Source organism: Chironomus tepperi, unplaced genomic scaffold, assembly GCF_022539635.2.
Source record: "Chironomus tepperi strain 1889 unplaced genomic scaffold, CSIRO-AGI_Ctep_v1 contig_429, whole genome shotgun sequence".
Lineage (NCBI taxonomy): Eukaryota > Metazoa > Arthropoda > Insecta > Diptera > Chironomidae > Chironomus > Chironomus tepperi.
In genome coordinates, this window is record NW_027226551.1 from 622369 (window position 1) to 647711 (window position 25343).

The 25343-nt window shown below is 34.9% G+C and overlaps 1 protein-coding gene across 1 annotated transcript in view; it reads right to left on the reverse strand.

Moving 5' to 3' along the window:
• Positions 1-7132: 7132 nt before the first annotated feature.
• The window catches only part of LOC139097703 (tachykinin-like peptides receptor 86C), a 28645-nt gene continuing 10434 nt past the window's right edge, over positions 7133-25343 (reverse strand). Inside the window, exons 2-10 of the mRNA XM_070649650.1 lie at positions 19853-20001; positions 19639-19752; positions 19478-19577; positions 18585-18719; positions 17375-17455; positions 11883-12033; positions 8041-8237; positions 7764-7906; positions 7133-7695 (exon numbers count right to left, since the gene is read on the reverse strand). Coding sequence (XP_070505751.1) covers positions 7418-7695; positions 7764-7906; positions 8041-8237; positions 11883-12033; positions 17375-17455; positions 18585-18719; positions 19478-19577; positions 19639-19752; positions 19853-20001 — 1348 coding nt within the window. The 3' untranslated portion in view covers positions 7133-7417. The remainder of the gene's footprint in view (positions 7696-7763; positions 7907-8040; positions 8238-11882; positions 12034-17374; positions 17456-18584; positions 18720-19477; positions 19578-19638; positions 19753-19852; positions 20002-25343) is intronic.

The window sequence follows — 25343 nt, forward strand, 5'->3', positions numbered from 1 at the left end:
AATGATTATACGTAACTGAAATTAGTTTAGTTAATCAACAGTCTATTACCATAGCTTGGCTGTAATTATTGGAAATTCAATGCCATTTCATCTGATGTCATGGAAAGGATATGGCGTAGAAATGACTGAAAATCCAACAACAGGTCGTCTTGAATCTAGTTTTAGACTGGATGTCATTGAATCTAGCTTGAGGTCAGAGTCAAGCTGCCCTAGAGCCAAAACTGTACACTGTGTGCTTCCTGGGTATCCTAACAGACTAGCTTGAGAACAATGCTCGATACCGACTGTAAATTTGTATGAATCCGAGTCAATTCAAGTCGACTTTATCATACAAATTCCGAGTCGACTTTTAGCACTGCTATAATGTCGATTAAGTCAGGATTTAATCAGATCTAGACAAGGTTATCAGTCACGCTTACCTTTATGGAGTCAAGTCTGCTTGAGTCGAATAATTCGTACAAAATCCGTGTCTGAATCTGGTCTGAGACATGAGTCTCCTGCGGTTGAACTTGCGGCTATTACTACGCCATGTGCTTTCCACATTACTAAGCCATGGGTATCCATGAACAGACTTCAATAAGAACTGATACAATCCTCTTGCATTAATTCCTATTGTGTATGAAATGTTTGAATAGCATGAACAGATAAGCAATCAGTCAACACTAATAAATGATGATGAAATAGATAGAACCCTTTGAGATTTACCCAATTTTCATCAATCTACATATCAATACATCTAGTTTTTTATCAATTTATCAAGAGATAGATTCATCTAGATCTAGAAGTCTTTAAATAATTTCTAAAACTTTGCTATTCTTATATGTTGATTTTAAATTCTTATTATAAATCCATTTGGGAATATTCTCAGATATGTATGCTTTCTCGTTCTGTATTCCGAGCAACATAAATGCAGAATGCACCGCTAATCCTCTTTTATTGACACCAATTGGAAGTTGCATCCGATTGACATCCATATGGCTCCCAAAAATTGACGGTAAAGCGGACCCTAAAAGCTCTATGACGTTAATCTAAAAGCTCCGTGACGAAACCTTGAAAGCTCTGCGACGGAACCTTGAAAGCTCCACGACGGAACCTTAAAAGCTCCTTGACGGAACCTTGAAAGCTCCGTGACGGAACCTTGAAAGCTCCGTGACGGAACCTTAAAAGCTCCGTGACGGAACCTTGAAAGCTCCGTGACGGAACCTTGAAAGCTCCTTGAACAAGCCTTAAAAGCTTCATTACAGAGCCTTAAAAGCTCTTAAAAAAGCTAAACCACGGAACCTTAAAAGCTTCATGGCTAAGCCTTCTTCATATGTATCGCTCGGGTATGAATGCTTATTTTCTTATTTTTTAGTCAAACTGTGAAATATCAAATCCAGATTTCGAATAATTTTAATTCTCTCTTCCCAATCTCCTATTGACATAAACTGTTACTTTTATATCCGTTCTTAAAATATTCCGTTCCTATCAATATTCCATTCTTAAAATAATCTTTTAGTTCTCCTTCCCATTTTTATTTTTAAACTTTAAGTTTCCGACACGTTTCCAACGTTGCCCAGAGCTTACCACACCAAACTTGAACCTCAAGTGTCTTACCAATTGTTCCACAGAGAACACTTAACTGCTTAAATATTGATGCAATCTTTCTTTCAAACTTTAATATTACGAAAATAAACTTTTCTCATCCCGACTTTTCTAGCTATTCCTGATTGATGGACTCATTTATTTATTAAGTACCACAATAAATTAAATTTTAATGAATTTTGAATTCCTGAAAAGCTTGAGAAAAACTTTTTATAGACAAAAATCACCACAATAAAAGCCAATGAGACCGCTTTTAGGTACCGTAGTGGTCTTTTTGATCCTATAGGCATGCTCTTTTCCTGTTAGGGATAGATATTCTAATACAAACTATACGACCATATCCGACTATACTGAATTTTGTTGATAATGTTATTCAATCATATTTGACATCAAATTTTAAAATTTCATCTAGTTGTGTGCCTTCCAAGATATTGTCAGAAAGCAAAGAAAGGTTAACCACCTCATTTGACAGAAAGTTTTATTCATCTGGTATGGATTTTTGTTCCATATTTGAAATGAATGATAAAATGCATCGAAATGGTACATTTTGTTCGTTCTGTCGTTGGGCTGAAAAGGAAAAAAATCTTAAGCCAGGTTTCGTACCCGAGTGACACAAATGAGGAAGACTTCACCAAAAACTTTGATTACTTGGTAACAGATTAATGATAGGATCGTACTGAATCTTCAAACATTTTATTACATGGAAAGTGATCTACTTACTTACAGATTTCTCTTTTGGTCGCTAAACGATCCCTGACTGGCCCATTGGAGCGTTAGGAAGTGTCTAATTACTTACTTCCTTGGAAGGTAACGTATCCATTCTGCCTGGGAATTTCTAAAGACGTATCCTATTCCTTAATCTTAAGTTTTTACTAAAAACTTGCGTTATTTTCAACACATACAATCCAGGAATTCTCCGGTCGTCTTCACGATCTCTTGCCATCCATAAAGTCTTCAGTTTTTACTTTAAGAACTGAGAAATCACTTGGTCTTCTGTATGCACGACCTGACCATTTCAAGTTAATAGCACGTAGACATGCTAGAAGAGACTTACTTCGCTTACCGTACAGATCATTTGTGGTCCATTTTCTTCCTCAGATGTCGCCTAAAACCAGTTGTATCGCTGGCTATCATTTGCAATTTCAGATTCCAAAAGTAATACTATCTCGATCGACCGCTTCTTTCCATGAGTTCTTTGGTCATCCAAATGACCTTTTGTCATCTACAAAGTCTGCCTTTAAAAGATTATTCACTGGAAGAACCCTGGATCCTTAAAAATGCTCTGAAGTCGCTAGATGTGATCGAGCACTATTTTAGTTTTTTAGACCAAAACTTGACCATAAAACCTTTTCATATCTCATAATTTTTTGTCTAATATTATTCCGACATGTTCAGTCTGATGTGCAATAACGATAATTTCTAAAGCTTACCATAAATTGTTTTAGGTTGTCTTATAATCGCAAAAAATAGCTCATTTTTTCTGTTAACGTAAGGATATTTTCTGAAAAACTTTCTATCTTCATTAGATGATAAAAAATATAGGAGGAATATAGGAGGAAGTTTCACAAAAATTTTCCTGCTTTCTATGTTCAAAATTAAGGAAAGCACAAAAAAAACTTGTGCAATGTATAATGATATCTATTTTCATCAACACTTAGAATTTTGCTCTATTATCTTACTCAAGTGTAATATATTATCATGAGAGTACGCTTGAACCAGCTTCAATTGTGTAGAATTTGTCTTGAAGCAATAGAAGGAAAGAAATACAGAAAAAGATTCAATTCATGTTCCCGTAACACATACAATAATTTTTATTGTGTCACATTTCATAAAATATTGTGGTTAGAATGTATAAATAGAAGTAAGAATGCATGCTGCGATTCTCGTAGCCACACAAAAAGAATTAAAGTCGTTAAGTGTAAACTTTTCATAGCGATCTTAAATCCTTGCCCGGGGGACATAAATGAAGAAGGCTTCGCCACAGAGCTGTTAAGGCTCGTTTATACTTCCTTGGCTGAGCCGCACGGGAGGTCCATTGCTGCGTATAAAGAACGTCTGTAGACATCTTTATCTTTCGAGGCTCGTCCAGACTACTGCCAAAAAAAGTCAGCTTCCATTTGGTATTAGCAAAAGAGGTTTTCATCTTATGTGCTATTCCAGATAAGTAGTAAGACAGTTTTTATTAACACCAAATGGAAGCCGACTCCATATCCAAATTGCGTCCATACGACGCCAAATAGGCTTCAATATAGATGCCAAAGACGTCCATAAAGCTATCAAAAATAAGCAGCTTCCATTTAGTGTTGAAAAGAAGTTTTGACTTTATCTCTTATTCCTGGATGCAGATATAGTGACAGTTCTACGTGCTAATCTGTATCCTCCCATTGAAATGGGCAGATTGAATACGGAAGTCCAAGTAATGCCCGAGTTCTTAAAGTAACAAATGCAGACTTTGTGGATGGCAAGAGATCGAGGAAGATCGAAAAATTCCTGGATTGGATGTGCTGAAAGGAAGTTAGTGTCCTTAATATCCGGAAATGTCAGAAGGTCTCGAAGGATAGAGCTGTCTTTAGACATTCCTTATACACTGCAATGAGTCTCGTCTGCTCCTGCCAAGGAATTAAGTAAGTAGGTTACTTCCCCAAACTTTAAAACAATCATCCAGTTTATCCTATCACAGCTAAGATAAATGAAACATTTAAGAGTCTTTAAAGTTCCTTGTCGTAGCCTTCTTCAATTGTGTCACTCGGTACATCCTTAATTGTTGAAAATGAAATCTTTAAAATTGTGTGTTTGGAAGTTAAATTAAGTCAGAAAGGGACTAGACCACGATTTAGAAAATTTTCTGAAAATAAATTACTGTTTTGGAATGTATAAATACCTACCCATAATAAATACACAAAAAAAAACTTTTTGTGGCTTTGTTTCTCTTACAAAAGGATTGTTTTAAATTCAATTGTTTTCTATTTACCAACAGTATGGCTTTTAATGATACAATAGAAGAATAGCCTTTTACTAATTGAAAATATTTTTGTCCATTTACTTTCTTGAGTATTTCAGCAATTTGTGAATGAATAAGTATTTCGTGGAAAAATTAACCAGTAAACTTCAATATCCTTTTGGAAATTGAATGTGGAGATTAAAAGGAAGATCTTAGTAGAAGAAAGGCATCTGTTAGTGTCAAGATGATCTCGAGACCAACAAATACTTATAAGATGCTGATATTTACTTACTTACTTGGCGAAGGCGCACGGGGGCTCATTGCCGCATTTAGAATTCGTCGACAGCTGGATCTGTCTTTAGATAACTTCTGCCAGTTTCTAATTTCCAGCACTTTTGCATGGTTGCTCACACAGTAATCCCATGAGCTCTTTGGTCTACCTCGAGATCTCTTTCCATCCAGAAAGTCACCAGTTGTCTTTTTAAAGACGCCGACAGAAGCGCTTTATGGTTCGAAGCTTTTGAATATGTCTGTTGCAGATGGGCATGCAGTTGGTGTATTTGAGAGGAGGATACTGAAAATCATCTTTGGACCTAAGAAGTGATGGGCATCTTTACATATGCAGGAGCAATAAGGAGATCTATCACCTAAACAGACTTTGTAAATCGAATTAAAATGAGCAGACTTTGATGTCCTTGACATGTTTAAAGAAGAGCTCTAGAGGCTCCTAAAGCTGACTTTGTTGATGTCAAAAGATCACGAGAACGACCCAAGCAGGAAGCTGCTGATAGTGAGAAATAGTGTTGCATTTAATGCTGGAAATCGGCAAGTGATGACCAGCGATTAAGCCACTTTCAGGCGCACAACTGAATGAGACCATGGATCACAATTGATGTGTACGTCCTGCGAAGTAAGTATGTGATATGTGGTATGTCGTGATAAAGTGTTAATGTAATCGGGTTTAAGCCTACACACGATAATTTCTTTAATGCAGTAAAATGTACAAATTTCATCAGCAGTCCATGCCTCAGATACAATAGCAATTTATTATTAAAAGGCTTTAATCAGAAAGGTTGTGAATGTCCTAATTATTGTTGCTGTGCTGAAAATAAAAACAATTTGTTATACCCATTTGAAAACAAATGAATTAATTAAAGCTGAAATCAAATTTTTTGATTACTCAATTAAATATCAAAAATTAAAGCAAACAAATCTGAAATTTGACCTTTACCCAAATAAGTTAATTAAAGTTGGTATACTTTTAATACACAAATAAATTTTTATTTTAGAATTTTCATTATAATCTATTAAAAATACAATCCCGAGTGACACAAATGAAGAAGGCTTTGCTAGGGAGCTAGCAAGGCTTCTTTAGGAAGGTAGCAAGACTTCGTTAGGGAGCTGGCAAGGCTTCATCAAAAGCTCCTTTAGTTAACCTCAAATCAGTGTGGCATTCATATGGCTGACAAATAGAGGTGATCCTAACAGGTAAAGAGCATGCTTTCATGATACAGATGCACATCTATGGCACCTAAAAGCGGACTATCTGCTTGTTATGGTGACTTAAATAGACTCAGATCGTTGAGATTCAGTGCTACATTTGTGAGTTCCGAGGCTAATAACAAGTGAAGCTGCATCAAATCTTTTCTTTTAGATCCACTTCTTTGGTGACATTACTGTCTGTAGCCTGCAATGTAAGGCAGTTCCGAGTAGGCAAAAATACTTAAAAAACTAGTCATCAACTGGACATTCCCTTACCATCAACTAGATATAACATATTTTTGTCAACTCGGGACAGTCTTATATTTAAGGCTACAGACAGAAAAGTCGTATAAGGAATAGATATAAGTGCAAATGTCAGGCGTAGCTTCAAGAGCCTTGTTTCCAATTACATATGATTTAAAAACGACATTTCTCTTGACTAGTTTCGAACTCATGATCATAGGTTCAGTAATTAGATACAGTAGTCCTTATCCATTCCACCACCGAATCACTTTGACTCGACCATTCGACTTAGGCATGGTGACAATATAACAATTTCCGTGAATCCTTAAAATCTCCATAGCGAATCCACCTTTATTTGTGTCACTCGGAAATCACAGTACAAGCCTTATACAACAACAATTTTACTTAACAACAAATAGTCGTTCCTCTTTAATGTTTGATGATGAACGTTTTGAGCAATATTGATTAAAAAACTTTGGTTAGTTAAAGAAGTTAATGTTTGCTTTTCATACAATTTCTTAGTAATGTTGTAGTAATAATTTGAATGATGTGTTATTTACAGTCTCTCTCATCAAGTATTGACTTGGATAAATAATACAACAAAGTATGTATAGGTCTGTGAAGTGAAAGAAAAGAGTGGGATTTTGTGGAATTTCTATGAATATACATTGATATGGTATCACTTACATTAAATTTGTATAGAATGACTTCTTTGCCTATGACTTAAATACAATACAGTTCCATTTAACATAAGAATATTTCTTGTTAGTTCGACAGTGATATTATTGCCTCCTTTTATATGAAAAACAGCCTGCATAACAACAAGGATATATTTTTATGAAACACTGCAGATTTCGTTCTGTTTTTCTCGAGTTCTCGAATACATGTACCTTCATATTTCTTAAGAAAAACATTGAACTTTTTGGATCTGTCGATAACATTAAGTTTGTATAGAACGTAAATAAAAAAATAAGAGAGAAATCTTTCAATGTCGAAAATTTACATGCTATATATAATTTTGTGTACGGAGGAGGATGAAAGAGTGTATATACGATAGAATGTACTGTAGTTCCATCAATATTTGAATCAATGTCTGATAGTCTGTTGATTTTCTTTTATCACGTAAATCTTTAAAATCCATCACGTAAATCCATATACCAGAATGACTTAGGGAATTTTCATAGAGTTCCTAATGCTCGAATCTCTAAATAAGTAAATCGTATTATCAGATGAATTGAGTGCATTTGATCTCATAAGTGGTGTTGATGCAGTTGCTAATGACTCTGGACGTGAATAATAGTCATTTGAGTCGTTAAGCCTTGGCAATTCGGAACGATTGCGTATAGGCGTTTCCCTTATTCTTCTTGATTCTATATAATTTTTATCATGTGATCTTATTTCATTCATACTTTGATGCCATTTTACAGATAATGTCTTCTGTCGTGCTATTGAATAAAAAAAGGAAACTACGTATGAATATGTATCATAAAACAAATAAAGCATATTCACTTACATAAACGTGATTTCCCTTGCATCCCATCAGAATTTGAATGCTTTCCAAGTAGAATACCCTGCGGTGAGCTAGTCCTTGTATGAGATTTTAATGTTGTTATACGACAGCAGCAACATATGATTTGTTGGAAATATATTCTAAATCTACGTAAAATATTACAATGCAGATAGCAAGCAGGAATAAAAAAAAAATAGTTAAAAAATAGACCCAAGAATGCGTGCAAATATATGCAAATGTGTAATAACATACTAGAGTCATCATTTTTGATTGAGTATACCTTTCATTCATGTAGTAGTATATACATGGATTTACTCCAGCATTGGACATGGCAAGAAAATAGAATGCTAAATATAAATGCTGTACGTAGCTTGCTGATGCCATAGAAATATTGTGATACGAGTAGATGAAAAATAAGTGATATGGTAACCAGAATACAGCGAACATAGTCACAATCATAACAAACATCCGAACGACCTGTCAAAAAAAAAAGAATAATTTTTTTTATTAATAATCATGAGTCAACTTTAATCATAAAAATGAGGTAAGCTTCTTATGGCTAATACGAAGAACAAAAGTTCTCATCAACTGCCACAACAATTCCATCAATCATGCTTCAAGTTGAGCATTTCTCTCATTTCTTTTTCCCCCTTTATGGCTACAATCATCAAATTAAATACTAATCATCTTATTATCTCCTCTCAGTTCTCCCCTTTATTTTTAATGAAAATTTCTTGTCGTAATTGAAAGCCTAAAAGTTATGTACGAAAAATGCTTTTGAGCAACTCTTTAATGAGACCTGTTCGTTGCTAACTAATTAAGAAGTCAATATGTTAAAGTAAGGAAATGTTTGGAAATTACAAGAAGCTTAGGGGGCTCCCCCTCTCTCAAGGAGTTTACAATTTTGTTACAGAGTTTTAATTTTGGATGTTTTTGTTAGGAAGCGTTACGGTGGGATGGGTAGCCTTAAGGTATTGTGCTAATAATTGTTAAACGAGTAAGAGTGCTCACGACTACCGCACTAAGGAGACCTACAGATTATTTTGGGATCAGAATGACTCCTTTGATGATATTACTACCTGTAGCCTAGCCTACACAGGAAGGCTGTGAGTCGCGCGGAAACCATGAACGGAATATCCATAATTAGGGACTGTTCCACCACCGAGCGACATCGACTTACTGGAGTGCCAGGGGAACTAAAAATGCTATTTATAACGTTAAGTAACTTCCGAATATTTCTTAAATGGCAGACTCCTTATTACGAAACATTCTTAGGGCAATGGTCAACGACACAACGGGAAACCCACGGGAAAAAACCCCGGAATTCCCGAGGGATTCTGCGGGAATCTGAATATTTTTTAAAAAATTTCGAATTTCTCAGAAATTTGTTCCCACGGGTTTCCCGCGGGTTTTTCCCGCGGGTTTTTCCCGCGGGTTTCATGTTGTGTCGTTGACTAAAAATCCAATAGTGTGGGAGATTTGATTACAAAGGCAGGAAGGAGGTCTAAAAGTAATTTTTCACATTACGTAATCGGTGGACGTTCCCCAAGGTGTATTGCAATTATCACAAGGGACATAAAAATAAAAAGAAGAAGGAGTTGATTTATGAAGAAGGTAAGAGGAGAAGCATTTCTGTTGTTAACATGATGAATTAGCTTGTTGTAATAAAAAGGACGGTAAGTTAAACAATACAAAACGTGTCTGCAATTTTTTCCGATAGAATGAATTGGACAGCAATGGTGTAAGCATGCCTCAAACTTCATTCTCGTCTTGTTTAGATTGAAATAATTCCATACTGCGATCATACTGGATTACAGTCATGTTTTTTACAATCGTTTGAACTTGGATGAAAGACTTTTGACTGTCATAGGCATCATATTGTAGAAAAATTATTTTAGGGAATATTCGAAAATGACGTAGCACTAGAAACAGCACTTTAATATTGTTTAATTGAATCTGTAGGCCTGAAGCCTTGGATGAGTTATGAATACAACCAAAATCTGCAAGACTGAGTATCTTAAGCGCAGGAAATGCTGGTCTGTAGTGCTTGGTCTAACCCTACATATTAAAACCCCCTCCGTCCACCGTAAGACTGTAACAAAATCATGAACCAAAATGTGTGTCTTATAGTAAAATTGACCTACTTCCCTAACAGGCTTTTAGATACCAAAATTTCATTTCTGTTCCATGAAAGCATGCTCTACGTCTATTAGAATTTCTTTCCTAACCGTTACATAACTTCCAAACATTCCCTAAAGGTAATAAAAATTCTCAAAACTTATCTTATTAAAGATAATTCTTTTCATTTTAAGTAGCTTTTGAGAATTTTCAAGTAGATAAATAACTTTTGAAATTATTTTCGCATTCTTACTTCGACATCTGCGGAAGAATCTTAAGTCTTTAATATTTTTAAAGATCCACTTTTCTTATGAAAATAAAATTTTTGTAAACTTGTTGTTTTGTTTACTTTTGAAATGTTTTTCAAAATTAGACAGCATATTAATCTTAAACAAAGCTTTAAACCAGCAATACCGAGCGATACAAATCGACCATTCTACGTAATGGAGTTGCAAAAGCTCTTTTTTTGGTCCAAATAGAAGCCACCTATTTTTGGTAATCATATGGACTGTCTGTGGTGGAGCCTGCTTCATTTGTGCCGCTCGGATTCGGAGCTCTTTTATTACCTCTCCGTGAAGCATTCATATTAATGCCAAATATAGAAACTTATAGCCATTTACTCATTAGTACTCTTTAGGGAAGGATTAGGAGGGATTTTTCGCGTTACGTAATAAGGGAACGGCATCTTAAGTACTAGTAAATGCTTTACCGAAGCCTTAAAAGCTCTCCCGATCGGCATACATTGAAATGTTGCACCACGGCGACAAGGCAGTAGACAAAACCAAGTTTGGTTGTTTTCGTCAAAAGGCTGTCACTTGGTTCTAAGTATGTACACTACCAACTCGTCGCCGTGGTATCAACATTTCAATATGTGCCGATCGGGTCCATGGTGGATCTTTATTCATTTATATCGCTCAGTACAGCAACTTCGATATATATATATCCAAAAAAAGTCAGTGTACAGTTACAAAAATATTGGTGTATCTTTTTCACCATAAAATAATTTTTATTAATCCATGAAATTTTATATTTATTATGTATGTATCCTGGTATGCATGCAGTATTTGGTTGCCTCCGAGAGATAATAAAATAGCCAAGCTAACTTGACAGTCACATTAAAAATTCATTATCCCCACGTAATGGACAATTTAGTTACAAATCTCAAATTTAAATATACCACGCTCGTGTCCTTAATATTCTGTGATTTGCATCTACTTGTGTACAATATTGTGCTGAGAAAAATGTTGTTTTTAAATATCATCGTTAGGTTTTTATATCCATTTATCTAAATGTCATTTTTAAAAATAAGTATGAATACAATTCCAATAACAATTCCCTGAGCAATTCTTAAGTAAGCATCAAGTGCGTATTATTGGAAAGGCGGCTGGTTTGAGATTAATATTTGTCTATTTGTTTTGGATTTTTCGAGGCATAACCTACTGAGTTCCTCTACATTTCATGAAAAATTAGATCCAGTAACATCCAGGACTAACAGACCAGGGGCAAATCCACTGTAATAAATGCATCCATGAGCAGAGTTTTGCAGGACTTTAGAGTCCGGACTCCATGAAGTCCTACTCCAATTTTCTTTGGAGTTCGGACTTTTGGAATCCGGACTCCAGTGGAGGCGCCTTCACATTGGAGTCCTGCCAACTCTGTCCATGAGTATACTTAATCAATATTATTAAGCATCCTCAATTTTGTCATCAAACTCATGAATATGCTCCTTGTCTGTTTGGGATAGAACTGTGATGTGACATGACTCATGTCCAAAATATCCAGCAATATTCAGAACCATCAATAGAATTTACGTAACTCAATTTTGCACACACAAAACTGTTGCTGCTTTTTAAAAAAATTTCCCAAACAAAAAATTTGGCTATTCCGATGAAACTAACCGTGTGCTATCTAATCTGATTATCTCATATCCAAATTTCACACATTCACTCAACTGTCATTGGGGTATACGAATGAATAAATATTTTGATAAAAATGTGTCCATACCTTTCGTTTTGATCTCATTGATTCCAACTGACGTTCCGTATGCTCACCAATTGATCGACTACCCCAAAGTTCACGTCCCATTAGGGAATAGCAGAAAATCATTACGATTATCGGAATGGCATATGTGAGTATTAGAAATACAATGTTGTATCTGTAATAAAAGTTATTATTATTTCATAATTAATGTTTGAAAGATTCTATCAAGGATGAGTTGATTAAATTATTTAATACATAACATCCTACATCCATCCCGTTATATACACAACTAATAAATAATTTTATTATTTGAAACATTTCACTTTCTGTGTTGTTTATTGACTTAAAGATAGAAAAAATATCTTCGACATGTTCGTACAGTAATAAAGAAACTTCATTTCTTATATAGAAATTCCTTTCAATAATAAAACTGATAAGGGGTTGTTCATAAATGATGTAATATGAAAATCTTTTTGACCTTACTATGACGCTTATCGTCGCTCATTGTCTTTAGACAACAAAGTGTTTCTACTGTATATGATTCAAAAAAGGGCAGGTTCAAGTTAAAAGTTTCTCCAGCCTAGTCTCGAACCCATGACCGCTTGATCGGTATCACAATAATTAGGTATTAAAGAACGAAACCATTCCATCACCGATACACCTTGACTCAAATTTGAAGAGTAACTATATTACAAACACACCCTTCCTCTGCTATAAAGGGTTACATCAGTGATGGACAACTTGTGTGTCGCGACACATTACATTTGGAATTACAATGAAGTATGGCGTGTACGGTTTTGATCGAAGGATCCTACCAAGGTGTGCCACGAAGAATAAAAGGTTGTCCACAACTGGATTACGTAATAAGTGAACGACCTCTAAAGGTTGTATTCATAAATGACGTCCATTGAAGTCCAATTTAAAAGAAAAGTCGCAAAATCTTCATGCAACTGTGTTCTAAACTGCCTCAAAACTCCAATCCTTAATCTCTGCATTATTAGACATCATTTCCAACTTACCCCAAGGCAAAAAAAAAAAATAATATTTCATTGCAAAATGACAGATGGAAATAAAAAAAGAAACAAATTGCAAAAGTATGTGATTGGAAATTGTAAAAAATGAATCTGATGTAATACAATTCAAATAGTAGTAAACAGCAGATGATTACAACATTCCATGAGTCATAAAGCATGTTGATTCCAATTTTACAATTTTATGAGCATTATTGCAGAATCATTAATATTTCTAAAATGCATATTAAGCAGGAAAGCTAAGGATTTGATATCTCGAACATATCCGTGAGATCTTCGCCGTGGAATTTGCCCTAGTACTGAACGAAACTTTAATGTTCACTGTTTCTTTGTTGTTGTCGATTTGCCAACAATATTTATGCTCGATGCCGCTTTATATAATGTTGGTGTGTTTTGTTCCTTTACGTAATGCAATGCTGTTCCATTTTTATTGACACAATTTGCATTCAACACTGCCTTGTGTAATTCTGTCCTTTGTTTTTCTTTATTTACCATAGAGGCGATGAACTATATCCTTTAGTATTTAAAAGTACTTTTCAAATTACTCGTAATTATGTTATCCTTTATTTCGTACTTAAAAGTGCTCTTTAAACCTTTTGCCTTTTACACTTAGCCTTTAATTATCCCTTAGTATTGTTTCCTTTGATTCAGCCTTAATTACACGCTTTTTAAAATGTTTTAAACTGGAATGAAATTTTTCATCAAAAATTCCTCGTTTTATACTAAAAACTTCCCGCCAAAATACCCGAAGGTCAAATTTTGAACTTCATTTTTGAATTTTGAACTTCCGTTAAATTTTAAATTCTGAATGACCGTTTTTTATTTAGTCTTGATTTTATTAAATTAGAAGCTAGTTGGCCTCCATATGGTGAGTATGTGTTTAGTAAAAGAGGTTTAGCGGAGCCTGAAAAGCTTGTTCATTTGTGTTGCTCGGGATAGTTCCAAAAATAATTAATATTAAGAAGCTGTCTATTGCTACTTATCACACGCGTAACTCTAAAGACGACTTTTAAGACCTCTCTTCACCGCTTGCCTATCACAAAATTTTCATAGAGTTCTCAATATTGGATAACAGCTTGACTAAATTAAATTTGCTTTGTATCAAAAATTTATAATTAAATGAGAACAAGACTCTAAAAGTTCGCTTTTTTTCAGCCACTTAATAGGTGAACGTTGAGTAATGACCTTCTTCTATCTTATCAAATTCAGATCTCCGTAATAAGAAAGTACTTGATAAAATTTTAGATTGTTTATTTCAAGCCTTGAAGAGCCCTCATTGTCAAGTATGAAATTATGATAAAAAGATGATTAAACTGAGAATGTCAGATTGGTTTTCTTCTTGAAATCTTGAATCTTGTTCTTTTGCTTGTCATTTATTATATACAATTACCAGAGCTCGAAGTCGTCTTGACTTGGCTCGGTTGTTTGAAGATGACGGCAACTGACACACTCAAGTCGACTCGAAAAATTTATACAGCACTCAAGAGCTATTATATACAATGTTTGAAGAGATCTGCTTTATGAGTTGAAGGCACTGCGATTATTAATCTGTTGTATCACACCCTTTAGATCTCCAGTTTGTTGTGGGATTTGATCCACTTGCAAGCTCTGCACATTACAAAGACACGAATTCGTCATAAGACCTGATGTACACTGCAATGTACCTAGTTACAATTTGTGATCCAGATACTAGTATATCCTTTTATACCTAGCAGTAGGGTCACATTATGTGCCAAAAACCTCAGAACTCCAACCAACACACGAACTGAGCTTCACGAAAAAGACCTTTGAAAATTAGACATGACCTGGAATTGAGTCCAGAATCTTTCGAACGTAAGGCTCTACTGTTTAGACTACTGATGCCATTTCACCGCTTAGAGACTTCTTAAGCCGAGTGTCGTTATTTTAAAAGAATACAAGTCGACTCGAGTCTATTGAATTTGATTCGACTCCATTTGACTTCAAACTGTGACAATGTCTAAATGCCAACGACAAACGAGTTTCAGATTCTCGCAGAGGGAGCCTTCAATGATCCTCCCCTGTCTCTTCCCTTGATTAAAGCTGTATTCAAATATTACGTCTTAATAATAAACAAACATGCGAATATTAAAATTAATATAAATCCATTATCAATGCTTGAGGGTGAAAAGAATAAGCTTCAATATTTTATCAATAATTTTAATTCGGTTTTCTTCTTTTGAAAACAAACCCCGCAGAATGTGTATCAACATAATGAATTCTCGAAAATCCTTTTTCGGAAACTTTTTTGTTTATTTCGAACGGTTCCTTTAAGAAAAAATATGATTCATCCAACAGAAAAAGTTTTATGAGTCTTTGAGGAATATATCAAGTTCTTATTATTCACTTATTTTCAAAGTGATAATTTTGAGGTTTTTATTACATATGTGGGATCCATAAAGATTCAATATTTTTTTATAGCTTGATATTTTTATACGATTAGGCAGTAAATAGCACATACGACGTCAAAGTTTTTCAATATCGATGCTTGAAGTTTCAATTTTTGCGAAAATCTCGTTTTTCCTTATTCTTGGAAGCAACATTTTATTTCAAAGTAAACAAAGTTAGGTAGCTCAGAATTTGAATCCAAAAAGTGTGGATAAAGTTCAATCGTTTATTGATTTTCATTAAAAAATTTTGAATGACGTATTTTAGATGGAATCATTGTGGGTGGTCAAAAAAACGTTTAAATTAGGGAAGATCGGATATCCGAGAAAATATAGCAGAAAATGAGAGAAAAAACTATAAATTCGAAGATTTCGTTTGGAGTAGGGGAATCTGCCTAAAGAAATAGCAACGTCTAAATTTAAATAATTCCGATAAAATCGCACTTGATAATTAAATTCAATAAGTCTTGTCATTATCCCGAGCAACACAATACGGTCAACTGAATTTTTGGTTTAGGTATTAGAGTTCAATATTTAAAATGCCAACTGGTAACTTTCAAAAGTGATGGAAAGAAACTGGCAGAAGGACCAAAGACACTTCATCCGATTCATCCGCCCATAGGAAATCTTTCAGTAGAGTTACCATCCGGAAGACATCTTACATTTTGAAAGGGGTGTAAATACCTTAGGGAAAAGCCTTCATGAAAAAAGAACAGGAGATTTTACACCCCTAAAATCCCCTTTATCTTTGTCCTTGACCGATGTCCAGCATTTTATGGATTTTAGACGCGCAGACTTGCAGTGTTATGCAGTATCACATAGTTCTTCCAAGGCTCTAAGTCTGCATTTCTTGTCTGCCGACTTGCAGTTTTGGACGAACAATAATTAAAAGAAGCAGTCATTAGTCCCGTCAAGGCAAATTCATGTCTTATCGTTAATACGGTGGCTTTGCGATGACCTATTAATTTCGTAGTGCTGTTCGAGCTTACAGCTTAGTTTTAATTTTATGAGATTTCAAACTTTAATACTTATTTACAAATAAAGATACAAACAATAAAGTTTAAGGCTTGACGTAATAAGTCTATGAAGTTTTTTATCACGTAATTAGTCTATTAAATAGCACAGTGACGAGCAATCTTTGTTCCGCGAATTTCTTTTGAAAAACACTTCCTTTTAATAAACAATTTTTTAAAAGTTGTAAGCTTTTTATAGGAAAAGGTTGGGAAAAGTTAGAAAAAAGTTCGCCTTTTCACCATTAATGCTTCTATTTTGTTCATCGTATGCTATTATGACTAGTAAGTTATTTTAAAATTTAGCCATTATCAAGCCGTAACTTTTGATATATAAACATTGGCTCTCATCCTAAAATTTAGAGTTTTAGAGCTAAAATTGTGCAAAGGCAAAGATTCACAGATATCAACACTGCTAGAGAGGATCTTGATGCTTAATCAGCATACTTAAAGAGTTTGACAATTGCATGTAAGTATGCGTATATAAATTCTAGTCCTTGTACACAAAACTTGCAATCAGTATACGCATACTTGCTGACAATTGTCATTCCTTGTTCCTTTATAATTTTAAAGAATTTTATCTCTTAAATTAGTGTGCTGTATAAATAGTTTGTTTGATAAAAACTTTCTAAGATTGAGGTAAGCCATTTCACAAGAAAGGTTGCCCACCACAGAAATAGACTTATAAATATAGTAAAAAGAAGTAATTCGGAAGTAATACTATCATTTATATTGAATTTCAGCACAAATAAATATAAAGAGATTAAATTAAATCACAAGGAACTTCAATATATCTTTGACGAAAATAGCTTACAAATTACTTAGGTAGGTGTCGAAATATTTATACTTTTGAAGTCTACATCCACGTGAAATTTAAGTCATAAGAACACAATATTATAATTCTCGAAATGTCTCAAATAGCTTTTAACTTTAGAATTAAGCAGAGATGCTTTAAATTTCATTATAATTTATTAATAGAAACGTTCATTCTACCTGATTCCTCTACATCTGTATCCTCAGAACGTTCATAAGACACTATAGTTGAAAAAAATTAAATTTATGATACTTACATGTAATCCATTTTTGAAGTAGGATATCCTCCATCGGGCCATAACATGTAACAAATAGTTCTTGTTTTTCCACTAGAGTATCTGTCATGTAGCAAGTTCAAGAATATTGAGAGAGATATAGAGATGAAATTAAATTTATGACTAGGAACTATATAGTAAAGTAAGTATTGCTTTCCGATGTGTAGATAGGAAAGGAGTTACATTATAGTAAATTGTGCTAATATTGACCCGAGTGACACAAAATTTGAAAATCATGTGGATGCTAGACGGAAGCAGTCTTTAAATCACATAGATGAAGAAGGTTCCGTGACGGAACTTTAAAGGCTCCGCGACAGAACTTTAAAGGTCCGTTGGCAGAAGGAATGCTTCAGACGGAAGCTTTAAAGGCTCCGCGACGGAATTTTTAAAGGCTCCGCTAAACCTCTTTTATCAACACCAAATGGAAGGCGTAGTGTCTAAGCTGACGATAGGGAAAGTAAGCATTTGGTATGAAATTGGCAAACGGAAGGGATAAAGTCAGCTTGAGCGTCAACTGAGGGACAGCCATGGATCACAGCTAAACCTCTTTTACAACACCAAATGGAAGGCGTAGTGTAAGCCACACGATAGCCAAAGTAATTTGGCACAAAATTGGCAGTCTTGGATCACAAAACCTGTATGATCAGTCAAGTAAGTAGTTAGTATGGATGCCACACGCATTCAGCTTCCGTTTAGACTAAAAGAACTTTAGTTGAGCGTTAAAAGCTCTTTGATGAAGCTATCTATATTTGTGTCGCTCGGGTTTATTAACCTACTAAGTCTTACGTAATACGTAACTCATTTAGTTCAAAAAATATAATCTCAGATCCTTTCTACTTTGTCTTTTTGATGCAAACTGATGTATAAAGTCTTTATTGATATAAATTACATTTAAAAAGATGAAATTGAAAAATAAAGACAAAATGAATGATAATGCTATAAAGAAGATGTCTTTATGTCCTTTGCACACTGAATATATATATATATATTTATAGCTCAATCTTAAAATTAAGAACAATAAAAAATATCTTTTTACCTACACAAAAATATAATAAATTCTTGAAATAGAAAAAACTGTATAGATTGTCTTGGATACCAAATAGATGAAAAGGAATTTATTATGATACTTTGTAGACGAGACCAACATCAGATATAAATCGTGATGTAAATTGCGATATAAATGAATATTTACCTTTTTGTTGATATTTGAGAATATATCAGACATGGAGCTGCTAAAACACAGCTTGTGAACCATATAATGAATAGAAATATTCGAGCTTTTTTACGTGATGTACGATGGTGGAGAGGTTTCACAATGGCAATATATCTAAATGAAAGAAATTAAATCAAATGTCACATTCTATGTGATATGTCCGAGCGACACAAATGATGAAGGATTTGCAACGGAACCTTAAATGCTTCGCAATGCAACCTTGAAGACTTTGCTTAAACTACAACTAAAGCAACCTTATGGACGCCAAATTTAGATCGGGTAAGGTCCTAACGGAGCCTTTAAGGTTCTATGATGGAGCCTTTAAGGTTCCATGACAGAGCCTTTAAGTCTCATGATGGAGCCTTTAAGGTTCTCATGATGGAGCCTTTAAGGTTTTCATGACGGAGCCTTTAATAGTTCCATGACGGAGCCTTTAAGGTTCATGATGGAGCCTTTAAGAGTTCCATGATGGAGCCTTTAAGGTTCTCATGATGGAGCCTTTAAGAGTTCCATGATGGAGCCTTTAAGGTTCTCATGACGGAGCCTTTAAGGTTCTCATGATGGAGCCTTTAAGGTTCTCATGATGGAGCCTTTAAGGTTCTCATGACGAAGCCTTTAAGGTTCTCATGACGGAGCCTTTAAGGTTCTCATGATGGAGCCTTTAAGGTTCTCATGATGGAGTTTTTCAGGTTCTCATGAAGGAGCCTTTAAGGTTCTAATGATTGACCCTTTAAAGCTCCATGCCAGAGCCTTCATCATTTGTGTCGCTCGGGATGATAAATTGCATTATTTGTTAAGCATTAAGTATGTCAACGAATATGCTCGTGTGTCATCACTGTAATGTGATTACAAATCTAAGTTCCATATGCTACCTGTCAAATGATATTGCAACGAGTGTAAAAACGGAAGCCGCAACTGATACATTTGCAATGAAATTGTTGATTATACAGTATACGTAACCAAATGGCCAATCTGTAAGAGGAATAAAGAATTTCATTTATGATTTTTCATCCACATTTCGTCTGCCTCATACCTGAATCAATCATGAATATGAAATTGAACACACAATTCAATGATGCCATAAGTAAATCCGAAATGCTAAGATTTAGTAGGAAGTAATTTGTTACTGTACGCATTCTTCGATGAGCTGAAATAGAAAGAAAAAGGAACAGATGATTTGCAAAATTGAGGCTTTTTTTGTCTATTCATCAAATTTAATAATTTTAAAGAAGGGGATTTTGACTTACCAAGGACAATCCATAATACAATACAGTTGCCGGAAATTGCTATGAGTAGCATAACACCGAATAAAAGGGACCAGAATATTCTTAGTTGCCATGATAGTTCATAAGGCTTACGATTCAATGTGCTAAAAAGGCACCCACTCAGAAATTCTCTGAAAGTAGCAAAAAGCACGTCTTCTTATTTACTGCTATATCCATAAAAATAAGAATCTTCATGATCATCAATAAAAGGGTTGTTCATGCTTTTGCAAAAAAAAGGAATTAAAAACCATACAAAAAATTTTACTTCCAACATTGATTTTCGACCTTACTTCATATGCTTTGAAAATTCATATGCTTAAAAAGCTTATAATTTGTTACCCGAATCATAAAGACATGATACAGTATTCATGCTCAATTACTTTCATTTCATCTGATGTGCTTTTGAATGCATTAAACTTTGAAACTCATTAACTTTTGTATAATGAATTCATTATACTGTATTTTATTAACTAAGCTGATTGCAAGCTTTGAAATAAATTCAAGACAGTTCTTGAACTTGATGGATATAAATAACCATTTTCTTTAAAAAGCATATACTCAATGTTCAAAAATCTAATTTATTTTTGATTAGTTCCCACGTTTAGTTTCAGCAAACTGCCATTTAGAGATGCATCCAGAAGTTCTTTACCACATACATCCTGTAGTTATTAACACTTTCATGTGTTAACTTCTGTTTTTCGTAAGAATTTTCCGTCACACATCACATTACTTACATATTACGTTACCCTACTCAGACCCCTACTTCCATTGTCATTTGGTTCGGATCTTCATTGTTACTTACTTATTTCACTGGTCTTCCAGATCAATTGTGATCCATGACCTCTCACAGGAGTCGACCGATGCTGGCTCTATCACTGGCTTCCACTTGCCAATTTCCGATACCAAGTGCAATACTATCTCTATCGACAGTTTCCATCCAAGAGTTGTTTTTACATCCACGGGCTCTTTTACCATCTAAAAAGTCAGCTTTGAAGACTTTAATTAATGGAGTTTCCACAGGCCGCCTAATAACATGCCCAGTCCATCGCAGTCTACTTACTTACTTATTTCCTTGGCTGGGATGCACGAGGACCCATTGCCGCGCATAGGGAATGTCTGAGACGGCTTTATTTCGAAACCTTTTGGTCGTTCCATCACAGCATTGTAAGCATTGTTATTCCTGGTATAATTTTGAAGCTGATACCCTTCAGACAAGATGGTAATTTACCCCAAATTAAAAGCCTGTCTAAACCAAACCTGAAGCATTGCATCCCCATCATCAGGATAGGATTTTTAAGATTTACAATCTCCCATCTCCGAACCCAACATGTACAAAGAATGCAATCCGTCAGACAAGGTGTTTTGGATAGACTTTTACTCCATCCTTTAAAATACATATCCCGTCACAAAGCTCGCCCAAACAGGCAAAGAGACTTCATTTAGGTACCGGAGTGATATTTCTGTACCACGAAAGCATGCTCTTTGCCTGTAATGGTCGGTCATCAGCTGTGTATTTAATGATATTAGGGAATACCACGAGAAATACAAACTTGACATTCGGTCAGCTTTGGAGTTTGACTTCGGTTTCTTTAATTTACCCTTCTTCCCTCCTTCCTTATTTTGTTCAAGCTTCTACAAAATTGTTGATTCCCCTTTCTCCTCAAAAACATAAATCATGATCCATAATAAGTGAATAACCTACAGAAACATTCATTAATTTTCAAATTTCCACAAATTTTCCATTGTTTCACATTGTTGATTGTCTTGTATATGCATGAAGATTAGATGATCATCCAAATTATGGAAAGACAAAAGATTCAATTTGCACGTATTATTCTTGCTTCGAGGAGAATCATTGATATGTATCAGTGCTTTTTCAAACAATGCTCCGAGATAGTATTTACTTTAGTTGTTACTCTGTCTCGACATGATCTCAGGTGTGTCACGAAGAGTTTGTATAGCGAGTCATTCAACAAAGAATATTGAAGATTATTGACCCAGACATTGGAGCAGTGGTGGGGAATCTTTTGGTTGTCCGGGCACGCCTTGTCGGTATGATTCGTCCGAAACCATACACGATGTATGGTTCGTAGCATTTCAGTGTTTGATATCATGACAATGACTATGATACGGACTTTGCGGACTTTGTTGAGGATAAACGCATCCAAAGCTATTTGGACATTGTTGGTTTCAATCAAGGACAGAGACTTTAAGCTGGAATACAACAGATTATTGATCGCAGTGCCAATTTTGGTATAACAAATCCTACATATATTATTCTCTAGTGTACCGTGGCACACAGGTTGCCTGCCACTGATCAAGACAACTGAGTGTCAATGGCTGATAAACAGTAAGTTAAGCCAGTATTTCATACCCTTCAAGTTATGAATTTTTGAATGTCTTTCTCGAATTTTCTCATCATTTAAAATCCTTAACATTTGAACTGAACAGCATTCAAATTTATTATCACCCCAGAGAGCATACTGCAATGTCAATGGAAACGTGATTGATTATAAATATAATAAAAAGGATCATAATTTTTCATAAAAAATGTAGAAATGTCTCGCAAAGAAGCATGAACATTGAATAAAAGGCTTTAGAAAATCTGTTGGATGATTCATTTAAAAATAAACCCTTTTTAAAAATATCCTGGGATTTAAGCGGTTCTTTTAAATGATATTTATGGTGAAGGAGGATCAATATGCAACTAGTTTCATAGTCACGTTTGTCATAATTGATAGTTGGTTAGATAAAAAAATTACATTCGAGTATTGCGGACTATACCACAGGATCGTTCAATACCGCTGCATGTTATAGACCAAGACGTGGAAATGCTATATAATTCTGAATAGCGCAAGTTGGTTTTTCGATCCAAAATCCAAATCCAGAGTCACGCTAATATGGAGTCAGATTTTAGATTAACTAATCAACTTAGGCTTAACAATGCTTAATTCGAATCCGGAACTAATTCAGAGTCACGATGGGATTTGTCCGAAATATGGATCGATCAGCCGATTTGTGCTAACTAGGAATCCGACATCAAGTATGATTTATGCTAGCATGGGGCTTGATTTTCGATCGATTAACTGACTTTGTGCTGAATTTAGATCCGGCTCTAAGTCAGAGTCATATAGGCAGGGGACTGGATTTCAGATCGATTAATCGACTTGTACTAAATCCGAATCCGGTACCAAATCAGAGTCACGTTGGTAAGGAGTGTGATATAGGATCAATTACCCGACTTATGCTAAATCTGATTCCGACACCAAGTTATTGTCATGCTGACATGGGGTCGAATTTTGGATAACTTTCTTGTGTTAAATTAGAATCCGGCGCCAAGTTAGGGTCATGCTGCCAAATGGCCGGATTTTGGTTGCCGCTTAAATACCACGAGAAATACAAACTTGACATTCGGTCAGCTTCGGACCTTTAGACTCCGGTTTCCCCAACTCCCCTTCTTCCTTATTTTGTTCATTCTTCTCCAAAATTTTTGATTCCCTTCCCCTTAAAAAATTAAACATCATAATCCATAACAAGTGAACGTCCTCTGAATAAAACATTCATTAATTTTCAATTTTCCACAAATTTTCCATTGTTTCACATTGTTGATTGTCTTGTATATACGATGAAGATTAGATGATCATCCAAATTATGGAAAGACAAAAGATTCAATTTGCACGTATTATTCTTGCTTCGAGAAAAATCATTGATATGTATCAGTGCATTTTCAAACAATGCTCCGAGATAGTATTTACTTTAGTTGTTACTCTGTCTCGACATGATCTCAGGTGTGTCACGAAGAGTTTGTATAGCGAGTCATTCAACAAAGAATATTGAAGATTATTGACCCAGACATTGGAGCAGTGGTGGGGAATCTTTTGATTTTCGGGGCACGTCTTGGTGGTAAGCTTCGTTTGAAACGGCACATGACATAGGTTCTTGGCATTTCCAAAATTTTTTGAGCATTGTGCAAGTGTGTCTTCATACCACGACAGTGAATTTGATACGGACTTTGCGTTTGATGAAGAAATACCGGATACAGCGCTATTTGGACATTGTTGGTTTTATCAAGGAAACAGTCATTCTGTATAGACTTTGGAATAGTACAAAATATCACCAGATCACGATAGTACGCCAATCACAGTGCTATAAATAATCCTTACAATATATTCTATTCAACGGCACCGTGGCACACAGATTGCCCACCGCTGATCCAGACAACTGAGTGTCAATGGCTGTTAAACAGTTAACTTACTGGCAAGTCATTCCAAATACTTCAAATTATGAATTTTTGAATGTCTTTCTCGAATTTTCTCATCATTTAAAATCCTTAACATTTGAACTGAACAGCATTCAAAAATTTTTATCACCCCAGAGAGCATACTGCAATGTCAATGGAAACGTGATTGATTATAAATATAATAAAAAGGATCATAATTTTTCATAAAAAATGTAGGAATGTCTCGCAAAGAAGCATGAACATTGAATAAAAGGCTTTAGAAAATCTGTTGGATGATTCATTCAAAAATAAACCCTTTTTAAAAATATCCTGGGATTTAAGCGGTTCTTTTAAATGATATTTAGGATGAATGAGGATCAATATGCAACTAGTTTCATTTCTAGTCACGTTTGTCATAATTGATAGTTGGTTAGATAAAAAAAATTACAATTGTGTATTGCTAATACACCACAGTAATGTGCTATACTGCTGTATAGTATAAATCAGGACGTGGAAATGCTAGAAAATCCTGAATAGCACAAGTCGGTTGATCGATCTAAAATTCAAATTCAGCACCAAGTCAGAGTCACGCTGATATGTAGTCGGATTTTAGATTGATTAATTGACTTAGGCTTAACAATGCTTAATTTGAATTCGGAACTAATTCAGAGTCACGGTGACATTTGGTCGAATTATGGATTGATCAACCGATTTGTGCTAACTAATAATCCGATATCAAGTATGAGTCATCCTGACATGGGGATTGATTTTCGATCCATTAACTGATTTAAGCTAAATCAGGACCCGGATCTAAGTCAGAGTCACTTAGGCATGGGGCCGGATTTCAGAGAGATTAGCCGACTTGTACTAAATTCGAATCCGGTACTAAATCAGAGTCACGTTGGTAAGGGGTGTGATTTAGGATCAATTTGACGACTTATGCTAAATCTGATTCCGATACCAAGTTATAGTCCTGCTGGCATGGGGTCGAATTTTGGATCGATTAACTGTCTTGTGTTAAGTTAGAATCCGGCGCCAAGTTAGAGTCATGATGTCAAATGGCCGGATTTTGGTTGCCGCTTAACCGACTTGCAAATTTTGGGAACGTTTACTGCTGATTCTATAGGATTCTGTTACTAAAAACTCTTGAATCATTAAAATATAAGAGCTTCTATTTCGAACTATAGAGCCTAATAGTCAGTGGTTATTACTATTTGCCCATAAATCCACATAGATCAACAGTCAAAGCAAACA